We start from the raw sequence: 20,801 nt of genomic DNA on the forward strand, positions 1-20,801 counted from the left end.
GAGATTGCGCTGGCGAGCATGTTAGTTCGCTCAGCTGGAGACTCCATCCCCTCCTCTGCACGCTACTACAGCTTTGGCTGTTAGAACTGAGACTGATGATCACATAAAACGGTGCTTAAATCCCCCCCCAAAAAGCTAACGATAAGCAGCTAGCCTTTGCTAATCAGTGCTAAAGACAGTATCGAAAGGATTGTTCTCCTGACAATAGCACTAGATCAAAGGTATACGACACCAAAATAATTACAATCCTTCCTTTGCTACCTGCTGCTTTTTGCGTAGTAGTGTCACATGATAGAACATCACGTATGACAGACCTTAAGTAAAACATGGGGCTCCCCTTTAAGTATATTAGTAAGATTATTAGTACTAAGATTTATGAAGACAATTAGTCGCTCTTTATGCTTTTTAATGCTAAATGACTTATTTCCAAGAACCCTATGAACATATTTCTACTTCATACAAGGTTTAATGCATTGTCAATTAAATCAATTAATCGATTGGTCAACAAAATTGTAAGTGTTAGTTAACTAAAAAGTTCTTTGGCCTGGGACAGCCCAAGTAAAAATAGTGCGTATAGTTTTACATTAGTCAGTTCATTCAAAACCAGTTGCATCTCATATAGAGTGTGTAAATATGTGAGACCAGGGGATCACTAACGCCTTTAGGATTCATCCTCTGGGCAGCATGAACATCTGTACCAAAGTGGTTCACCGACTGACTGACAGGCTTCACAATCACAAACAACAAACAAACCAAAAAAAAATCAATCGCAAGATTTTACATGAGAAAAGTGAATAGGAGAATATTCTGTTTGCTTTGATAGCCTCGGCTATATCCACAAACAGCCCTTTCCACACACCGCCTTCTTCAAAAAGCTTGTCCAAGTGTGTTTTCAAGGGCATTTCCCTTCTGATTGCTCCGTGGAAGGCTTAAAAACAAGCCAGCCCTTAAAAGAGGAGGTGGATGGTGGGTGGGGGGTGAGAGCCTTAGAGAAAAGAAAGGCAAAACCTTGATGCTGAGCTTTATTTGCATGTTTCTGCCAATGCGTTTTCCCTTAATTTATCATGAGATTGACTTTGGGATTTTTACAGTCTCAGTTTGTAGTAAACAACAACGAGAGAAAAATAGGAAGACATGAAAAGAACTGACAATAACCTGAATACTGTTAGCATCCAGTCCAACGCAGCAATGCCGTACCAATACAAAACAGTATATATATATATATATATATATATATATATATATATATATATATATATATATATATATATATATATATATATATGTAAATGCTTCCAACGAAAGAATACAAAATTGTCAGGATAATATTCATGGTATATATCGCTGTATGGCAGTCAACATATATTTAAGACAAGAAAGTGCTACTTTAGTTGAATTTACTAAAACTGTGAATATAAATAAAGATAATTCAGGTTTTAAGTTTATGTGCTGTCACAAGCATATACAAATTAACCGATCACCATTTTATTTACCAAAATCAGCTGCGACAAAGGTGCACGTAAACATTTTTGACCACTATGAGGCAAATAGACTTTTCATATAGCAAAGCAGAACAGCAGCCACATCCTATTTGGAGTCGTGTTTCTGGCCGCTTGGTAATGCACGTTGAATATTTAGTGCGGTTTGTTTCGCTCCGGTTTTGTCTTCACCAACTTCTGAAAAACAAGATCTGAGTGTTTAGCTTGCTAGAGATGTTCCCCTTTTCTGCAACACACATGTGTTTACTTCAGGCCCTCAATGTTTCATGGTGTGCAGGTAGCGCACACCTGGCTCAGTATACAGTTTTATGTTGAACGGTTGATGCCTAAGAAGGGTTTAATTTATCGATACAAGGTTCAAGTCCAACAAAAAGTCTTATATAATATCGCAGATGAGAGCAAATCATCTCCCAGTTATTCTGTATTGAAAGGATTTAAATGGCAGGCGTGGTTTTGGTTGTATTTTGGTCTCTGTCGGACATTATACAGAAGAGGTTTTCAAAGTCTGACACACTGGGGGCATCCTGTGAGACAAAATCAGGAGTTACAATATGGGCTCCAACTTAAAGTAATAATCTGGAAGATATTCATTTAAAAAAAAAAAAAGGTCTGTTACATCACTATCCATGGAGAAAACTCTAAAAAGGATCATTCCTCTGCATGTTCTGGAGTCGTAAGGAGTGTCTTTTTTCCATGATTTCTCTGCTGCATTAAGGATGTTTTATTCCCGATAGATAATGTCCTTGAAAAGCGTGAGTCACACTGAATCCATCACAATTTGAAAACCTCTGGTGTACAGTGAGGAACTGATGGAAAATAAAAGAAAGCGAGAGAGAGAGAGAGAGAGAGAGAGAGAGAGCGCTGCATGGACTCCATCAGCAACACACAGTACTGTAGAGATTATATGGGTGGCATCTTAAACCTCTAAACCACCCGGACGCTTCACTGGTGTCGTTAAAGCAACTGACCTCAGACAATCTCGGAAAATGAAAGAAAATCCAATTAGCCATTATTTTTGTAATTGCATCGTTTAGCCGAGAGTGTCCACTGTTCAGAACACATTATGCAGTCTCACTTTAAGTACGCACTACTACAGAGGAAGGAAAAGCTTCAAAGAAACGTCTGCTCTTTGATTCAGGGGAAATTAATTTTGTAGCTGTGCTCAAAAATACAGAATGTCATTTTGTTAACATTCAGCACCTTCATCCAAAGAAATATGAGCAGTTAGTATAGTTTACATGTTCAGTGTAAAGGTTTACACTTTCTATCTCACCATAGCTTTGTTCAGTGTATGTAAGTTTGAATTGCAGAAGTCAATGTCTGACTAAATGTTATTCCCACAAGTCGCACCACTTTTCGTATCACTTGAAATTGCTCAAGTTCGGATTGTAGAAAGGATCTTGAGGGAAATCTGAAGCATCTAATGACTTACTGCAGCTGTCATCTAATATAAAAGTTAGAACTTAAACTGTATCTATCAACCATTCAGTGAATCACACATATATATCTCTCTTATCACATCTAGCAAGACGCTGACAAACAACAGTAATCTCCTGAATCCTGTGTCTACTGACACAGTCCATTCTCTAAAACGCCCAATTTTCAAATGGTGTATTTTCAGTTTTCTTCTAATGCTATTACTCTGCAAGGACAAAGATAAGCTTCACAGTGTGAGAGTGACAGCGGGACGGAGAAAAATAAAAACCAGATAGTAAAGAATAGGGACAATAAAGATGGAGATTGCATTTTGTTTGTGAAGAACTGTCCTGCGTTTGGAGCACTGTGTGTGTGTCTTCGTGTCTGTGTGTGTGTGTGTGTGTGTGTGTGTGTGTATGTGTATTTATAATTAGTACTCAAGCCTGATTCTCTGAAGGCAACTGTATCCGTTTATGTGCTTCAAATTGTATTTTCTTTTAAGGTCGATTCAACACTACAACGGGCAATTTTGAAAATCTTTTGCTGATGGTTATTTTAGTTGTGCAGCAATAGAGCGCGGACGTTTCCAGCTTGTTGTTGTCCTGACAGCAGCTTTTGGGGAATATATGGAACATTTCAGCTGCGATTAAGGGGCAGTGCAGAGGTAGTTTCATCATTTCTATGCAAAATCTTATTGTATTCAGCCAACATGGATCTTTCGTCCATGTACGGCCAAGCACAGAAGAATGACATTTTTGTAGTAATAATTTGTTTAATAGTCAGATCATCAGTTCACTAGGTAATTCAACAATTTTCAGTCCAAACAGCCATCTGAGTAGACCATTAATTAAACTAATGGCCCTGTAAGTGGTTCATTTAAGCCGTTCTAAGACATCTTCCCTGTCAAACAGATATTCTTCTTCAGTATATTTCCGAAGCAATATCATGTGCGAACTTGAGCAAGTCATTAAAAGCTGGCTAAAGCGCCAGAAAAGGTTTATTTGCTAATCATTCTCCTTCAGTGAACAATTATAATACATCATCCACTTTAATGAAAACCTTCAGTGTCACTTTCAGACGAGAGACTTGATTCCACCACATTGTACTATCGGTTCTGACAAGGATTTTACTTCAAACAGACAACAAACATAAACCTGACCGATTGTATAATACAGATTTTGCTGTTTCTGTCTGCACCCATCTTGACAAGTCAAGTAAAACATTACTGGCAATATAGTCAATAAGTCCTCTGAGACCTGATCCCGGCTAACTTTACTGTCTGGTCGAGGCTGTAACGTGTTCAATCTTATAGCCAGAGTGAAGATGCTAGTATCATATGAATCGAGATGATGTAATGAACTAGAAAATGCATGTCCTGCTGAAAATGTGTTGGAATGCTGAAAGGTGAAATATTTGAAAAAATAGCTGAAAATACAGAAAAAGGAAACTATTGCTAGAACGTTGTATTAACTGGTTCTCAAGTGGATAACAAAAAACTATTATTGTATCTTTGTAATAAATAGGATCAACCTAAAAAAGAAATACCAGAAATATAACCATCATATACTTTCATCATAATGCTCTTTGCCCTTTTCCAATTTATTTTCTGATTAATGACGAGAACCATTTGACACACGGCGTTGTGCTGCATCTCAAATGAATCCAAAATGAATCAGCTCTCAGCTGATATATACTTCTATGCAGCATTTACTGTTGACCTGCTATCTTCTACTAAATATCCACTGTCTCCCTTAAAAAAAAAGACCAAAACAGGTTTATGGTAAACAATAAAAAAGCCAATAAAAAGAAATGTATCGGTGCAGAAATCATAGGCAAAACCAGCACCTGCGCCCTTCCACAGTTACCTGTTGTAGATGTCATCGTCCTCTCCTCCCCAGCCCCAGTACTCGTTGGGGAAGCCGTTGATCTTCAGAAACTGTTTTTTACTGAGGCCTGAAACCCCTCCAAAGTAGCCTGCGTATGGCAGCCTGCAGGAGAATAGAAAGAAGGAGATGAGGGAAGGAAAAAGGTGAGAGGGGACGAGAAGTTTTAAGGAAAGCAGTGAAGGAATATATTACGACAAAATAAATTTGAAATGCCTGAACAAACAAGTTTCCTCTGACGGCAGGAAGAGCGGCAGCATCAGCTCTCTGCTAAGCAGCTGCATGCTGCCTCTGTGTCAAAGAGTCGGATTTTTGAGCAAATCTTCTGCATTTCTCTCACGCACAAAACAAAGATGACGTCGTCCTTTACAAGGAAAACGCTTTCAATGGGTAAAATAAGACAAATTTTAAATGAAAAATAACTTTTAACATGTCAAAGAGAAACATCGTTACAAGATGAGGCAACAGATTTTAGGGTAAATGTGGGCTATCATTTTATCCATTTGCATGTTCACGCAGTTAAAATCATTTATAATTTATGGAAGATGGAGCAACATAGTTTGAACACACATGCAACTAGGACGGAAGTTTGTGTTGCCTATCCACATTGTTGTAAAAGCAAAAGGCCCTTTAAGTATGTGTTAATACAGGAAGGCATTTATTTTCAAAAGCCCCATGACATCTAATTAACTTGGCTTCCCACTCAGACTGTAGTTCATTATAATAATAATAATCCTTCTTTTCAATTTCCTGAAGTTAGTGGGAGATGTCCTTGTACATATTCTCAGTGTTTGTTAATCTGCAATTGTTTGGGAATTAACAGCAGCGTCAGATGTTTTTTATATGTTGCGCCTAAAAAGATGGCAGAATTGACATTTGAGTAACATTTTGAAGCGTTTTAGGCAAGGAGATCATTTCCTAATGTGTCTTATTTGGATGCATTTTTAAGTGGATAACGTATGGGTATCTTTCTCGAGAAAGTAGATAATTCACATCCATATATAACTCACTCCACACACATGAAATGGGCCATAAGGGCCCATAGTAAGTTCTCAATCAGCCGAATCGACCATTTACGATGGAAATGTTGGATAATGTTGAACTTAATGTCATAATTAGCCAAACATGAAATTATAGACGAGAAGAGAATGAATGAGGAAAATATTAGGATATAAAGAGAATATATACTGAATACATTTTAAGAATATATGACAGAGGGTCCAAGACAAGACAATGAAAAGATGGAGGAGGGTACCGGCAACCAATATTGCATGTATATGTGTGTGTGAGTGTTTGTGTGTGTGTGTGTGCGTGCGTTTGTGTGTGTACACAGTGGACAAAAGAAGGCGGGGAGGCATTTTATTTTTTCCTCAAAAGCCGTGAGACCAGTGGAGTGAGACGGACGTCAGCTGCGAGTGTCATGACAGGCGCCTGAAGTCTAACCAGAGGCTGATACATGTGTGTGTGTGTGTGTGTGTGTGTGTGTGTGTGTGTGTGTGTGTGTGTGTGTGTGTGTGTGTGTGTACATGAGTGTAAATTCTGGACAGTATGTGTTGTGAAAAGGATGACAGCTCTCTGTTGAAAGATGACAAGAGGAAAGTAATGAGACCGTATGTTTCTGAACAAATTTTCCCAGCAACAATATGGTGAGCTGTGTGTGTGTGTGTGTGTGTGTGTGTGTGTGTGTGTGTGTTCAGGAGAAGAAGAAGGGAGAAAGAGAGAGAAGAGTGATTTTTTTTTCTCGAGAACTTTCCTCATTTGTTGTAAAGTCTCACTGGAGGAGGATGCACAAAGCTTTTCTATGAAATCTTCACCAGTGGGGACTTGATAAACTCCATATCGGTCTGATTATTTCCTCAGAGAAGTGGGATACTCATCATCAAATGCTAACTCTCGAACACGACTGAAATGCAGTGTGCTGTGCGTGACTGAAATTTGACAATAATGTAATGATGTAAATTCTTGTCCTGGTTTTATTCTCTACAAAAACAACTTTCCTTTTGCATTTTTCATTCCCACTTTTAACAGTTTCTTCTCATGGAGGATTTGGAGAAAAACTGCATTCATCCTCAGTAGGCTCTACTACTGTAACAACAAATCCTCACTCCGACGTGGCTGGGTTTATATTAGAGTCAGTTATAAGTGCCGTGCATCAATATCAGATGCCGAGGGTCACTGACCAACCATCTGTAGTTTGGGCAGCGCATGCAGAGCACTGCTGCTCTTGGACCTCATATCTGCAGAAGGTCAGCTGCAACTCTCACTTCTAAAATTGTCTCTGCTTTTAAATAAATCCAATAATTATTCATTTCTGACAGTATAACTGTAACATTTTTGACTGATTCATTCTAATTTAACGTGTGTTCTATGCACATGGCACTTGAATGTATGTGAACATCCTGTTAAAGTGTTTCTCCTGCACTTTGTGTCAATGTTTTTGATATTTTATGTACAGCCCTTTGGATTGCCTTGATGCTGAAATGCACTATAATATGAATATGCTTGTCTTCCCTCTTATGAATGACTAACACACGTGAAAGGTCCTGTCAGCGCCTTTAGTTTACCTGTTGACAGCAAGTAGTTACATGGAGGTGGCAGAGAAACAAGCACCTGGGACGGCTGATTCACCTTTCTGCCTGTGACATTTGTGAAGGGCACTTGATTCTACTGATAGAAATGCAATTTTAACATCTAACGTCTCAGGCGTAATTGTGTTCCGGCATTTAAAGCTACATTGATTAGCTATGAAGCTGGACCTGCCCCGGATCTTTAACCGTATGTGCAGTTCACATAAAACCTGCAACTTTTCACACAGACTGCACTGATTTGCAAAGTGAGAAATATGTAATTGAAGGTCAAACATTTATTCTGTGAGTGCTGAGGTACTGACATGGTTTAGTTTTGTTTGGAAAGGTGTTGATTATTCCACACAACACATTTAATGTATGCAGTTGTAGATTTTCTGTGCACTGGTTTGAAGTTTGAACATTGGGGGATATCAAATATTTTCAGAATTCGAATTTGGCCTCTAAATCAGAATCTGAGGACAGTTTTAGGGTTGTTTGTTTCTGTTGCCAGCACAATCAATAAACTATAATAAGATTTTTTAACTCTTATTAATGAAAAGAAAGAAAAAATGTATGTATTCCTAACTTAAACATCTGATTGTTCCTTATTTAGTGATGAATACTTAATGTGACAGACGTTGGGGCCTTTATGGGCTTTAACATGTGTCGTAGTATTAAGTTTATACATCTCATTTTATTCTAATTGTTGTATTGTTACCTTTTACCAATTTGACTGTTTTACATTTTATGTCCGTCAATAATTTTCTTAAAATTGACAGCGCTCGTCAAACCATGTTAGTCACTCCTCACGCTGCCAGAAGGTCATGACTGAGAATAAACGCGCTCTCTGTTAATGTGCGTATGAACTTGAGCACACTTATACTCCGCTCACCCGAGTAACACGTACTGTACTAAAACATCCACAAAATGCTGTGCATATAATAGTAATATAGTTTCATAAACTGTGTAACTTGTTCTTTCCCCTCTTGTTTTCCCCCAAAGGTTCCAACCTGTTCATTGGTTGCCACCTGCGAAGGCCAATCAGCGGAGTGGCGGCCATTTTTAGAAGCTTGCGAAGCCATTTTGTTTGTTTTCTTTGCAGAGGTAATCAGTAACGCCTTGTTTTGTTATCTTAATTTCTATTCGTTTGGCACGACCACAAACTGTTCCAATCCTTCTCGCTTCATGGAGAACCTTAGGTGTTTTTTTAACCAACAGCATTGCGAATAACACTTTAAAAACATTACTTTTGACTTTCTTTCACTTTTTTCTTTGGCTGACCTGTGTTCGTCCCCCCCTTATCCCCTAGACTCAATAGGGGACGTAACACACTGCAAAAGGTCCTTTGAGAGAGAGTATAATTTGTGAAATGTTTTTTAAAGAGCAGCGCTTTAAAGTGAACTTCAAGGTGACCCTTTCCGCTCAGAGAGCTGTCAGGTGTTGTGAGGTGCTAAACTAATGGAATAGCACTTAGTGTGACCTGACTTTCAGTGGCAATGTTTTCACCATTCGTCAAAACACCTGTAGTGCTTTTACATTTGAGAGCAGCTAAGGTTGTCTCCCTGAAACGACTCGGCTGAAATCAAACATTTACTCGTCGCTTCATGAAGCTGAGCTCAAAACATATCATGAGATTGTCATTTGTTTCTTACTTGCTGACTTTTTGTCAGTTCATTTGGAAGCTTCCTAAATGGACTCGCAGACCAACAAGTTGCTACGCCCAACTCTTTTGACCTTGGCAGCCAATTAATTATGTGACCTTCCGCACATCTAAAACAGCAGGCCCCTTTTTTTTTTTGCTCGTAGTCCTTCAAGCCCTCACCCTAACCCTAAATCCTTGCCCCAAGCCCTATTTATTGTTTGGCTTGTGTGGGGATTTTATACTATTTTTATGTTCAATTTGATACCTAACATGTTTTTTTTTGGGTGAGGGGGGATTTATACCATGTTTTTTTTTTCTTAAATTTATACCTTGTGACCTGATATAAATTAGTTCAGAAATTACTTCGTAAATGAAAACATTTGAAGTATTTACTGATTCGTTGCTCATAGGAAATGTTAGCTACACGCCCGGTGTTGTATACAGTATTTTTGCCAGATAGCATTAGCTTATTAAGCAGTATATATATCAAGGAACTGCTGAGGCTCCTGTTGTTTTCAGTAGGATAACTCTTGCGGAATGACAGTTTGTGGATTGGATCGGCCACATTCGCAGGCCATGTTAAGAGCATTAATCAAAGCTTCTGGTGCTTTTAGATAATTGAGTGCAGGTGTGGTGTCATTATGCAAAAAGACAACAAAAACAGGAGGCTACCCTTCAGTGCAGGCTGTAAGGATGCAGGAAACTGTTTGGCGACATTGCATTTTGATAACACACAATTGCCACTTTTGCGTCCCAGATAATTCCTTAGAAACTTGACACTAAGTATATAGTGTCAGGTTTCTTAGTAGATTCCTGCTGTTTTCAAGGTTATTCCTTCGCTTTAAACTGGCATCCACTGCACATTTGACCGTCCGTGTGGCGTGTACATATCTAACTGCTGGTTACTTGTTCCTGCTCCTTTCAGTAGATTTTTTCTTGCTCATAGAAGCCTTAGGGTCATGGTGATGGTTTAGTCTACATAATATAGTTTTGGAGAGTCACGTGTTCATTTAAATAAGTGTTCTCATATTCTTTAGTGACCATTAGTTGATGATTTATATCTAGAAAGGTTTTTACCGTTTCTACAGCATCCTGTTTTGTTTAGTTTGTGAATTCCTTGTAAACTGTTTGTGATAAGAGTTTCAAAGTAAAACATAAAAGCACTTAAACAAGGATGACTGCACGCAACGTGATCGTGAACTTTTGACCTTCTACATATTGACATGCAACAATTTCTTTTCTGCTCCTGAGATTTTTCTTCAGTGACTTACTATTGTAAAAGGGTGCAACTAATGATTGTGTTTGGTATAAAGTATAAAAATGGTAAAAAGGCTCAACGCATCGAAAGAAGATATTCAGTTTGCTATCACCATTAGAATGAGTATGTTGGACATTTTAGCTTGAAGAAAAGTATAATAAATTGTTGCAGATTATTCTCAAATTCTTATTCTGAAAATCAATTGACTAAATGCACTTTATAGTTGGAAATTAGTTTTTGGGCTTTTTTTCTATGTGTACTGTGTGTTATTAACGATAATTAACAATGTTTCTGTCAGCGGCTCAAAAACAAAGTCAGCGGCTCACTAATATAAACTTTAGAAAACACACAAATAATGTGTTCCTCGTGAACCTCCATCATGCTAAAGAAACAGCATCTGCAGTCGAGCGATCAGCAGCAGGCTGGTCAGCAGGTCCAGTATCTGGTCCTCATAGTTCGTACGTTTCGTTGCACCAGCTCTAGTCTCCACTCTGTTAGTTTTGCTTTGTATTATGTGCTCTCTTCAGGACGACAGAAGTATGACCGAATACAAATTGGCAGCAGTGAACTGTGGTGCATTTTCATGCTAATTTAGGCCTCAGACAAGGATTTCAAAGTATAATGAGATTTAGTCAAATTAAATACTGCTTAGTCTATTGTCTGTCAGAACACAGACTGTAGGCCATCTCTATTTATTGTGAGGCAGCCAATTGCATATTAAAATTCTACATGTACTTATTATTTAATATATAACAAGTGAGAAAGGCTAAACATGATTTGCGCAGACAGGCAGGTGTAAAACCCACCTGCAAAAACAACATTCTGGATGCAATTCCCTGTGTGGGTCAATAAGCCGTTCTCAATGTGTGTGTGTGGGTGGGTGTCTGAATGCAAAAATGTGACTTTATTTATTCTACCTTTGAAGGGACTGCTCACCACAAAATCAATGATTCATATTTCTACTCTTACCTCTAGTGCTATTTGTGAGTCTAGTTTGGTTTTGTGTGAGTTGCCTAGTTTTGGGGACATCAGATATCAGTAGAGTTGTCGACACTTTAAAATTGGAATTATTAGCGGGAAATGCAAGGAGAAAGTTGTGCTCAGAAGTGGGTACCATACTAATTTACTGATAATATCACGCTGCAAGTTGTAAACCATCGCCTCACCTAAAACCAAACTTGTCCATGGCAATGGCAAAGTGCCGCGGCTGGTCGTAGCAATGGTAGAGGTTGCGGTCGTCCATTGGGATCAGGTCCACGTCGCTAAAGATGAAGCAATCGTACTCTCCGTCCTTCAAAGTCTCCGTGTAGCCAACATTCAGCAACTTGGCACGATTGAAGGTTTCCTCACCCAACTGCAAGAGTATCAACAAGAGAGAGACCATTATTTCATTGTTTGCATACAGATGAGGGGGTAGGATAACAAAGCTTCATCAGCATTTGTCATCTGCTTGAAAGGCTCCGTGTTAAAAAAAAAGGTTTAACAGATTGGACCGTGTCTTCTGAACCACAAGTTCAGCAAGTGTGATATCCATAACGTGTTCAATTAATGTTTCCGTAACCTACAACTTGTACCTTCAAACTGCTATTTTGTAGACTACTACCAGAGTTAAAGAGACATCGATGGGTCACTAAATATGTGTGTGAGAGAGAAGTACCGCCAAAATATATAATACATGCTGTTTTCATTACACTTTATGGAAACATCAACCAGGATTAACTGCCACAGGCAATGCAACCATAAACAAAAGACAATATGAGTCAGACTAAGCCAAATGCGTTCAGGCTCACATGAAAGCTTTTTCTCATGATAAATCCAACATCAACTGATGTGTTTATTGACCCCCAAGAACAGATCAGTTGCCTGAAGCGCCAAAAACACTTCTTATGAGACTCCGTCTAGCTAAAGTGTAACCACTTCAAGAAAACTTCCAGTACCGTAGTTATAAATCATTGATTATTACATATTCATGCTAAATATTTAATGATAAGTGATAAATGTTTGTCATTACTGCTCATAAACAGGTAGTTTGTTAGCTAGCTAATCAATCAGCTAGCTAAACAGCTAATTCAGAGGGCTAACTTGTTATGTTTGGACTCGCACACAAGCATTTTGAATTATTTATTTGATAAACATTTCAAGAAAGCCTTAGTAGGCGCTGCGTGCCCCAATAAACGCTTGCCCCCTAGACAAAGAGGACAGAATTACAAAAAGGACCCAGGTTGAAAAAGAGAAGAAGAAAAACAATTTCTGTTCTGAACACTCGCCGTCACCAATTTAGGTGCCCCCTTCAGTTTCGGAGCATTATTGAACATCAGTATTTATCATCCGCAGTGCATTTGTGCTATATTTATCTCCACAGGCAGTCTGAACTGTTTCACCCCAAAATGTCCATATGCCACTGCAGTGAAACGCATGTTTTTCAGTCTCTGCATGGACCGGGTTCAACACTATGGTTGAGATTAATGCATTCTCGAGAAGCAGCACGCCAGTGTAAGATAGCCACAGTTAATATTTGTGACACTTCAAAACTCAATAATGTAGAAGTTATTTTATACATCTTTCTGCAGAGCCCTTGTGCAACAGCTTGGCTTGGTGAAATCCTTGCCAAGCTGCAGGGAGGTCAGCGAGCAAGAAGTGAAGCTACTGTGCAACACGGCAGTCTTTGGCTGATGTGCGTTGACAGTCCATCCTCCTCGAATACCCTCTGAATGTATTCTTCTTTTAATGATAAGTACAGAGAGGAAGCTCAAGAAGGTGGGTAAAGAGGGAGAGTAGAGCTGTCTGGGAGGGAGATATAAATGTAAAGCCTTTGTACTGTCAGTACCTTGTACATGCATTAGCAGCCTGAGTCATCAAGACGATTTCCCCTCAGGAAACCCTTTACACACTTACTGAAGAACTAGTCCATTTATTCTCGTCCAAATGGCCTCAAGTGCAAGTAAAATATTTATATGCATTGTAGCCAAAATGAATCACCACTTACTGTGATGATGAATGAATCATATTAGATCCAGTTTCTCATATGTGATGATGTGCTTATTTTTTTCCCCCCTTTCTTATGTAATTATAATTGAATATTTTGGTTCGTCGGACAAAAGAAGCCGCCTGAATGTGACACCTTTTGTTCTGGGAAAACTTATCAGCATTTTTTTAATACCATTTTCTCACATTTACCAAATAATGTATCAATTAAATAAGGATAATACCTGCTAAATTACGGGAAAGAACATCCAAATGAATATGTAAAGTGTTTTAATCCGGGTTCTTTGGGTTATTTGATAAAATAAAGTCTGTCCATGAACTACATTTGACACATCATGTCCAGCGGGGTTAAAAATGAGAAGAATAAATACATATTGTGTTGTTGATAAAGTAACTGAATGTAAATGCAGACATTAAGGTCTGAAAATCTGATTGTGAAGTTATTTTAGGATTTCTTTTGTATTTTTGTTTGATAGAAATGTTTTTTTTAGTGTGTGAAAACAAATAAAAATGTATTTGCTTCATTAGCAGTAGTGAGCCACATCTTTTGTATTGACACTGAAACCTGACCTTTTACAGTCATCATAACTGTAATAAAGATTGTCATGCAAATCTGGCTTGTGTAGTTTGGATAAATTCTTATGCAAAATCTCTAAGACTTGAGGGGCCCCACATGACAAAATTACATGTTTATGGAGATGCAACTGAGTCCCGGCACCGAGCTTTATTCCTCATATCATACAAAAAAATACCCAATTTGATGAATGTCTCAGTATCTACAGTGTGTAGCAGAACAATTAACTACATTTTCTGCAGTCATGTATTCCTTGGCCATTAGGGAAAACCACACACTTTAGACAGCACAGAGATTCTGCAAGATGATAACTGCATCTGCTGCCTGAAACCTTTCAAGTACACTTGCACACTAGTGCGCTATCTGTTTCGGACCAACCGTGAATTAAGTGTCATGCGTAATCCCTCTGGTAAACCCACTAATACCTGAGATTTGAGAACATAATCCCCTGTGCAGGTAACACAAAATATATTGTTCACAAATCCACTCGGGCTCCAAATATCAGCTAAAATTGTCCTCTGTGCGTTTTTTTAACAAGAGTCTAGAACAACATCATATGAAGTTAGCGGAGCTAAATATGGCCAATGTCATCCAAGAACTAAGGGCAGTAGCTGATATACATCAGAACAGAAAAATGAAATAAATCTATAGAAAAAAAGGTTGTAGAAAGCAATATTCAGAGGTTCTTGGGAACTAGGGCAAGACAGGTCCTGCAAATAAACTGGTGAGTTTAGTTAAAATATTCTAACTCTATTAAATATGATTTCATCTGATTAAATGTCTGCCCTCTACCCAGCAGACGACATGTTCGGAGCCTATTCCTTCAAATTGCGTCAAAAATGTCAACATTTTATACAAATTAGGCTTTGATATTAGGTAGTAGACACATGCATTTTAAATGATTAACTTTAAAAGTGAATACTGTCCCACAGAAAAAAACCCAGCCTGGAGTTGCCAGCTCTTTTCAAATTAAAGCAGAGCGAGCTCTGAAAGTCCCCAAACCGAGTGAGAAAGTAGCCAAGTCAGCAACATTGGCAGCCTGTCTCTTCAGGCCTTCGTCCAAAGCGTAAACATATCATAATGAACGAAAACCACGAACATGGCTGCTGTTAGTGCTCACAGCTGTCAAGCTAACAGCTTGTGGAAGACTCTGGTGACGAGCAATGAGTGCTCGGGCAGAATGCACTCAGGCAGGCAGGCAAGCAGCCCGACTGAGATGATTGGACGAGCCGTCACAGTTAAGATAGCAACTCATACCAGATTTACTTTTTAATTTTTTGTTTGCAATGAGATTACATGTGTCTATTGTTTTTGGGATGTAAAGATACTACATCCAAACATATATAACACATTTTTGTTTGTTTCTCAAATACCCACCCTCACTTTCCGTCTATTGAACTTACCTTGGACTTCAGTTTTTGGGGGATATTTCAAATCTGAAACATTTAGGAACCATGTGGTCCGCTTTATCTTTGAGGAAACATTCACCACTTCCTGTTTGTGGAAAGTGTAATCCTTTTCTTGTATTTGATACATACTTTATTCTTGTGTGTAAATATTTAACGTGTAGTCTGAAGCAGCACTGTATTTTCTAAATTACCACTTTGTGAGTTTGACAAGATAAATCTTCAAAAGTTGGTAAACATCTTTTGTTTTTTGATCATCAGTGTTCGTGCCTTCCAGAACTAATTTATTTTTCTGCAAAAGGTTTCCATGGATTGAGCTTTTGAGGATTATTATTTTCTTGAACATAAATTTTGCATGTGTTTTGTGTGTTTGAGAGAATGAGTCAGGGAGTGCAGTAGACAGAAAGATGCTCTTGTGTGTAGCTCCCTGCAGATGAGCGAATCTCACCTTTACAAAACAAAAATCTTTATTTTTGCTAACCTCATTGAGCATTATTTCGTAAGACGTGCGTGCGTGCGTGCGTGTGTGTGTGTGTGTGTGTGTGTGTATGTATAAATCTCCCAGCCCCTCGGTTTTATGGTTCTCTAATCACTTCCTGCCATAAGGCCCAATTGTAAGTGTCATTTTATTAAACAATTTGAACTGAAATTGAGTCAGACTTCGATTTATATTATAAATTTAAATAAAAAAATGAAACAATATTCTTTCTCACAATATAAACTGGCAGAAAGGCATGTAGGGGAGTGACCAGTCTTCCTCTGTGTTCGAACAAGTCCATCTCCCACCACTCCATTGTTGAGTTTCTTCCAATATCTGTTGTTTGATGTTATTGATGCAATGTTTTCTGTGGACACTGCATTTTCCCACTGCTGCCGGCTGCATTTTTTTTTAAACTATTTTTTCCTTTCTGCTTTCGGCTGTTATTTCCTGACCAAAACCGGTCTCCGTTTTTTTTTTCTCACGCAGAGTGCACAAGTAGTATCTGCACAATTTGCCTACAGTGGCCCACAGGGGACAGTAAAACCAGTCATGTGTGAATATTTGACAAATCAACAAATTACATGATGACAGGGTGAAATGCTGAAAGGGTACTCCAATTTAGCAGGCGGCGATTTTTTTGCCTCCACATTTTCAATTTCACAGGCATCCTTTAACGTTCAAGGACATTTTTGCTCCATTAGTTTTTGATCAGACTGGACCCATAATGCAGTGTGCATATGCATGTGAGCATGTGGTCTCAGGGTTGTGTAAGTAAGTTTACTGACAAGTATTTGTGTATCAGAAATATGGCTTCTTCACACTCAGTTACCTGGGGATAAAATCATGAAAACATCCAGCACCTCAACCTTCAATGAAGAGTGTTCAGGCCTTTACTTTTCTTCTGCCAATTCCCTACATTTGTCACACAATTTATTCTATGGCTACCTAAAGTTTTACCGTCAAAATAACAGTTAAAATAACAGCTTTTACCTCCAGTTTGGTCTCTACCAACCCCTGAGGGAAATATCTGGCTATTTAGCTGTGAGAATGAACCAAAACAGTACAGTTGACATATCAAAAAATAAGCTGAAATAGACTAAGATTATTTGTGGACTAGTGTCTCTTTTCAACTGGTGGTAAGTGAAGGCCGCAGCTGTGAATGCCGACTTCTGACTGGACAACCACTGGGGTAAATCACTGGCTGCCCGGGTAAATATGGGTCAGATAATTTAATGGAAAACACTCCTCTTCTGCCATGAAGGTGTCTAGTTGCTCCACAGCAGCGGCTCTGTGGCTGACAGCAGGAAACCGTGGCAGAAACACTCCCCGTTGTGGTTGTAACGGCTTCAGCAGTGTGTGTGTGTGTGTGTGTGTGTGTGTGTGTGTGTGTGTGTGTAAGGCAGGACCGCACTGAAGGAAGAGTTTGTTTCGTCCGACCTCGCGGGAAACAATTTCAACACTGCCTCCAAAAGTTTTAGGGATGATACTTGAGCTGTCTGGAGCTGGTAATGAACTTTGGTAAAATTGACGATTATATCTCATCAAGACTGAAGACAAAACTGACAAAAAACAACAACAACTGCCATCCCATTTCCAGCGTTCTTCTAAAATATTCATGACCGTCGATATCTCGGGTGTTTTGAAGGCTCAATGTGCACTTGAAGCTTTTTCTAAAGGGTTCCCTGAGCGTCAGAAATCTGTTTGCACACTCGCACACACCTGTCGAATGTGATGAAAAAGTGTTGCTTTTCCTCCAGAAATTTCCACTGTGTAAATTCTGGTTTTGGTGTCTGAAAGACAGACACTGCTGGCGGAGAAATAGAGCCATGCATCTAAAACATCACCCCTCCAATATTCTCTCTCTGCTATTTGAAACGAAGCAAGGGATCCCAATAGAAAATTAGCTGGACACAATTTAGAAAAGGTGACAGCTTTTTCTTGCAAAGTGCTCAGTTAAGGGGAACTGGACTTGCTAGATATCATGTTATTTTTATGAAAAATACAAATAATGTTCTAAAGGAACGACCATTGAGAAGAGTTCTTGTATTTTTTAAGCCCTGTTGGAAAGACTAAGGGGGCTCTTGGAAACATTGATCCTCAAACCCACCAACACTAAAACCACTTGTGTTTGGGAGCCACTACTGAAGCTACTTGCACTCAGCATCTTACAGCAGCCATTCATCAAGCCCTTGTTGACCTCCTGTTGTTGCTTCCCCTCAGGGGAACCCCCGCTGCCACTGTAAGCGGTATTTTAATCCAAAGTTGAAGTGAAATTTAAGTGAAGTTTGTGAAGTCGAAGCTTCAGGAGACAATCCTTGCCGCATCAATAACAAGGATTGAAGGAGTGATTGAAGCGGTGCATCGTTGGCATTTTCCTGGTCTGAATCCCAGAGGATGAGAAGTTATATACGTGTAAGTAAACTAACAACACAGAGATTTACTCATTAAGTGAACTCATCTGGAAAATGTGTTTTCTGTTAAAGAGAAGAATAATGTGAAAGCAGTGTACACACTGTGTCTATAAGTAAGCACAAACAGACAGTCCTGCACAATCCTGTCTGTCCTACCAACAATGTTTGTTGTGATGCCAATAAAGTTGACTCAACTTAATTCAGTAATTATTATTCTCAAGTATCAATATCATAGTTGACGTCCTTTGCCTGTAACCTGCTCTGCAAGCACCGACTGGCATTTGCTGCAGATACGACACTACAAATTATTAAGATATAGAGTGATGAAGGAGATTATGAAGGACTGCTGGGAAATGATGTTTTTATTTTTGTTATTGTGACCATTGCTGGGTAGTACTGAGTGAGATTTATTTTCAGTTCAATAAACGTGTCACCACTCTCTCTGGGATAAACGATGTAATGGTAGTATGTCTTAAATTGCCTAAAAAATGAGAGTGAGATCAGACTGTGAACAACATGTTACAAACTGGACCCAGCGGTTGACAAAACACTTCACCTCTCCTGAAGATCCATTTATCAGCCCTTTGAGCTCAGAGTGTTTTGTCAATCTCAAAACGGGCTCTAATTCAAACCCTTTGCATCCAAACTCAAATCAATACCGAAGTGAAGGACGATGACAAAATTAAAAGGTGAGACGAGTAGTTTAAAATGCCTTCGATAAGTTGAAAACAAAGAATAAAATGGCGAAAAAATAAACATTTGACCCTCAAACATCCCTTACATCTTCGATCTTCGCCTCTTCTATTCATTCGATGAATTCTCTCAAGGTAAAAAGGAAAATCCTTTCCCACCTCTCACTCCATGCTTTTACGTCATCTCCTACATGTGTTTTCAATCTCTCCTCTCTGGCTCCGAGCTCTCTCCATCTCTGGCAGCGCTTCCCTGGTGTGTCTGCAGTAATCTGGTCAGTGTCTCTCTCTCCCAACATGCCCTCTGAAAACCAATTAACCCTATCAGCCATATCTGAGTATCACTAGATAAATCCATGGCTGCTCCCTGTGTGAGAGTGTGTGATGAACGTATAACTTTCTCCGGGTCACCGTACTGACACTCACGCACACACCTGGACTGTTGCTATGGTGATGGATTAAGGTCCAGCCAGTACTTTGCCTGAATGTTTGTCACCTGTGTGTGTGTGTGTGTGTGTGTGTGTGTGTATATATGTCACATGGGTTATCAGTCTCCAGCAGATAGACGGAGGTGGGGCCTCTCATCCTATCATTTGGCCCGGTCAGTCAGTGCAGTGAAAGACAGACCACAGGAGAGACCGAGAAAGATTTCACCTTATCTCACTTAATGGAGATTGAGTTGAGTGTGTGTGTGCGTGTGTGTACCTGTGTGTTCATGTGTCAGGAAGAAAAAGGAGCTGACCTCCCCCAAAGAACATCGTCCAATCATATTTTCACAACTGTAGCTCCCGGTACTCAGTACAGGTCTGTCAACCGCGTTTCAGCGTTGGGCATGACACCGCGGTGAGGGTGAGCGATACCGTCGCCACTGCGAGCGTTGTAGTGGGCTTACTGTCGTGTAAACTAAACCAACTTGTGTGTCACCGACTCAACAAGGTGCGGTTTTGCAATAACGACTCAAAACAGGCAGTGAGTAGTAACGTCACAAAGCACAGAGAGTGGAGTGAGACTTAAATCTGACAAATACTTTATCCACACACTCTTGTCACAGTGTCGGAAAGCACATTGCTATCGCTAGCAGGCGGACGTAGCAAACTCGCTTGCTCACTAGAATACAGCTGGCTAGGTTAGCTAGGTTGCTAATTCCGCCTACTTTAACGCTACATTGGAGCCAGTAAATGAGCAGAACAGCGGCACCGCTGGGTCGAACGGAGCTCTCTTCCAAGAATCACTGACGTGTGTTGTTACCATAAAACGGACACCAAATGCCATTTTCTTCTGTACAAATAACACTTAAAGACAGTTCAATGTCTGTATTACTAACCTCTTCCATTTCTGTGACACGCTGTGCGGACGATGGTCCTGTATGCTGAGAATCGTGACTTCTCAGCTCAGTTTGCTCTTATTTAAATGTAGCTCATGAATTTGACATCTGTGTGACATTTCGACTGTCTAAAAGGGAGAAAAGCTGGCAACCTGCTGGCCACCTTTACAAAAATTACCACACACCTTGAGAGGTAAATTTGCCACAGTTATTGTGAACTGCATGTGTGTGTCGAGCAAGAGCGGAAAGGATTGACAGGATGGCAACAGTAACTAAGGAAACGGTCAACTGGTAGAAGAAAAACACATGAGAGAGAAAGGGAGAAAGAGAACTTGTGTTCACGAGAGCCTGCATGAACATTTGTGACTAAATTCACTCGGCCGTGTGTTCTTAATAAAAGATGATGATCCCTTCATTCCCCTGCCACCTGGGAAACAGGCGGCTCATCAAAGCTTGATTAGATACCGCAGTCAGCTATGCACACAAACACACAAACACACACCAGGCTATGTATCTCTAATTCATAACCTAACATCTTCAATCATACTCGCTGCAGCATGTTTCCTGCTTTATGAGAGCTTGGCACAGAACACAAAGAGTGAGGCGGGAAGAGCGTCACAGAGCTGGCGTCGGGCCAGAATAACTAATTTGCTGTAATGACTTTCT

At 39.5% G+C, this 20,801-nt stretch overlaps 1 protein-coding gene across 1 annotated transcript in view; it reads right to left on the reverse strand.

Annotated features, from left to right (window-relative positions):
* b4galt2 (UDP-Gal:betaGlcNAc beta 1,4- galactosyltransferase, polypeptide 2) overlaps positions 1-20,801 on the reverse strand; it is a 138,600-nt gene that overhangs the window by 21,149 nt on the left and 96,650 nt on the right. Inside the window, exons 6-7 of the mRNA XM_068603189.1 lie at positions 11,432-11,619; positions 4,781-4,903 (exon numbers count right to left, since the gene is read on the reverse strand). Coding sequence (XP_068459290.1) covers positions 4,781-4,903; positions 11,432-11,619 — 311 coding nt within the window. The remainder of the gene's footprint in view (positions 1-4,780; positions 4,904-11,431; positions 11,620-20,801) is intronic.

The sequence above is a fragment of the Clinocottus analis genome, unplaced genomic scaffold (genome assembly GCF_023055335.1).
Source record: "Clinocottus analis isolate CAN_PGR_092001 unplaced genomic scaffold, fCliAna1.0.p SCAF_11, whole genome shotgun sequence".
NCBI classification, from domain to species: Eukaryota; Metazoa; Chordata; class Actinopteri; order Perciformes; family Cottidae; genus Clinocottus; species Clinocottus analis.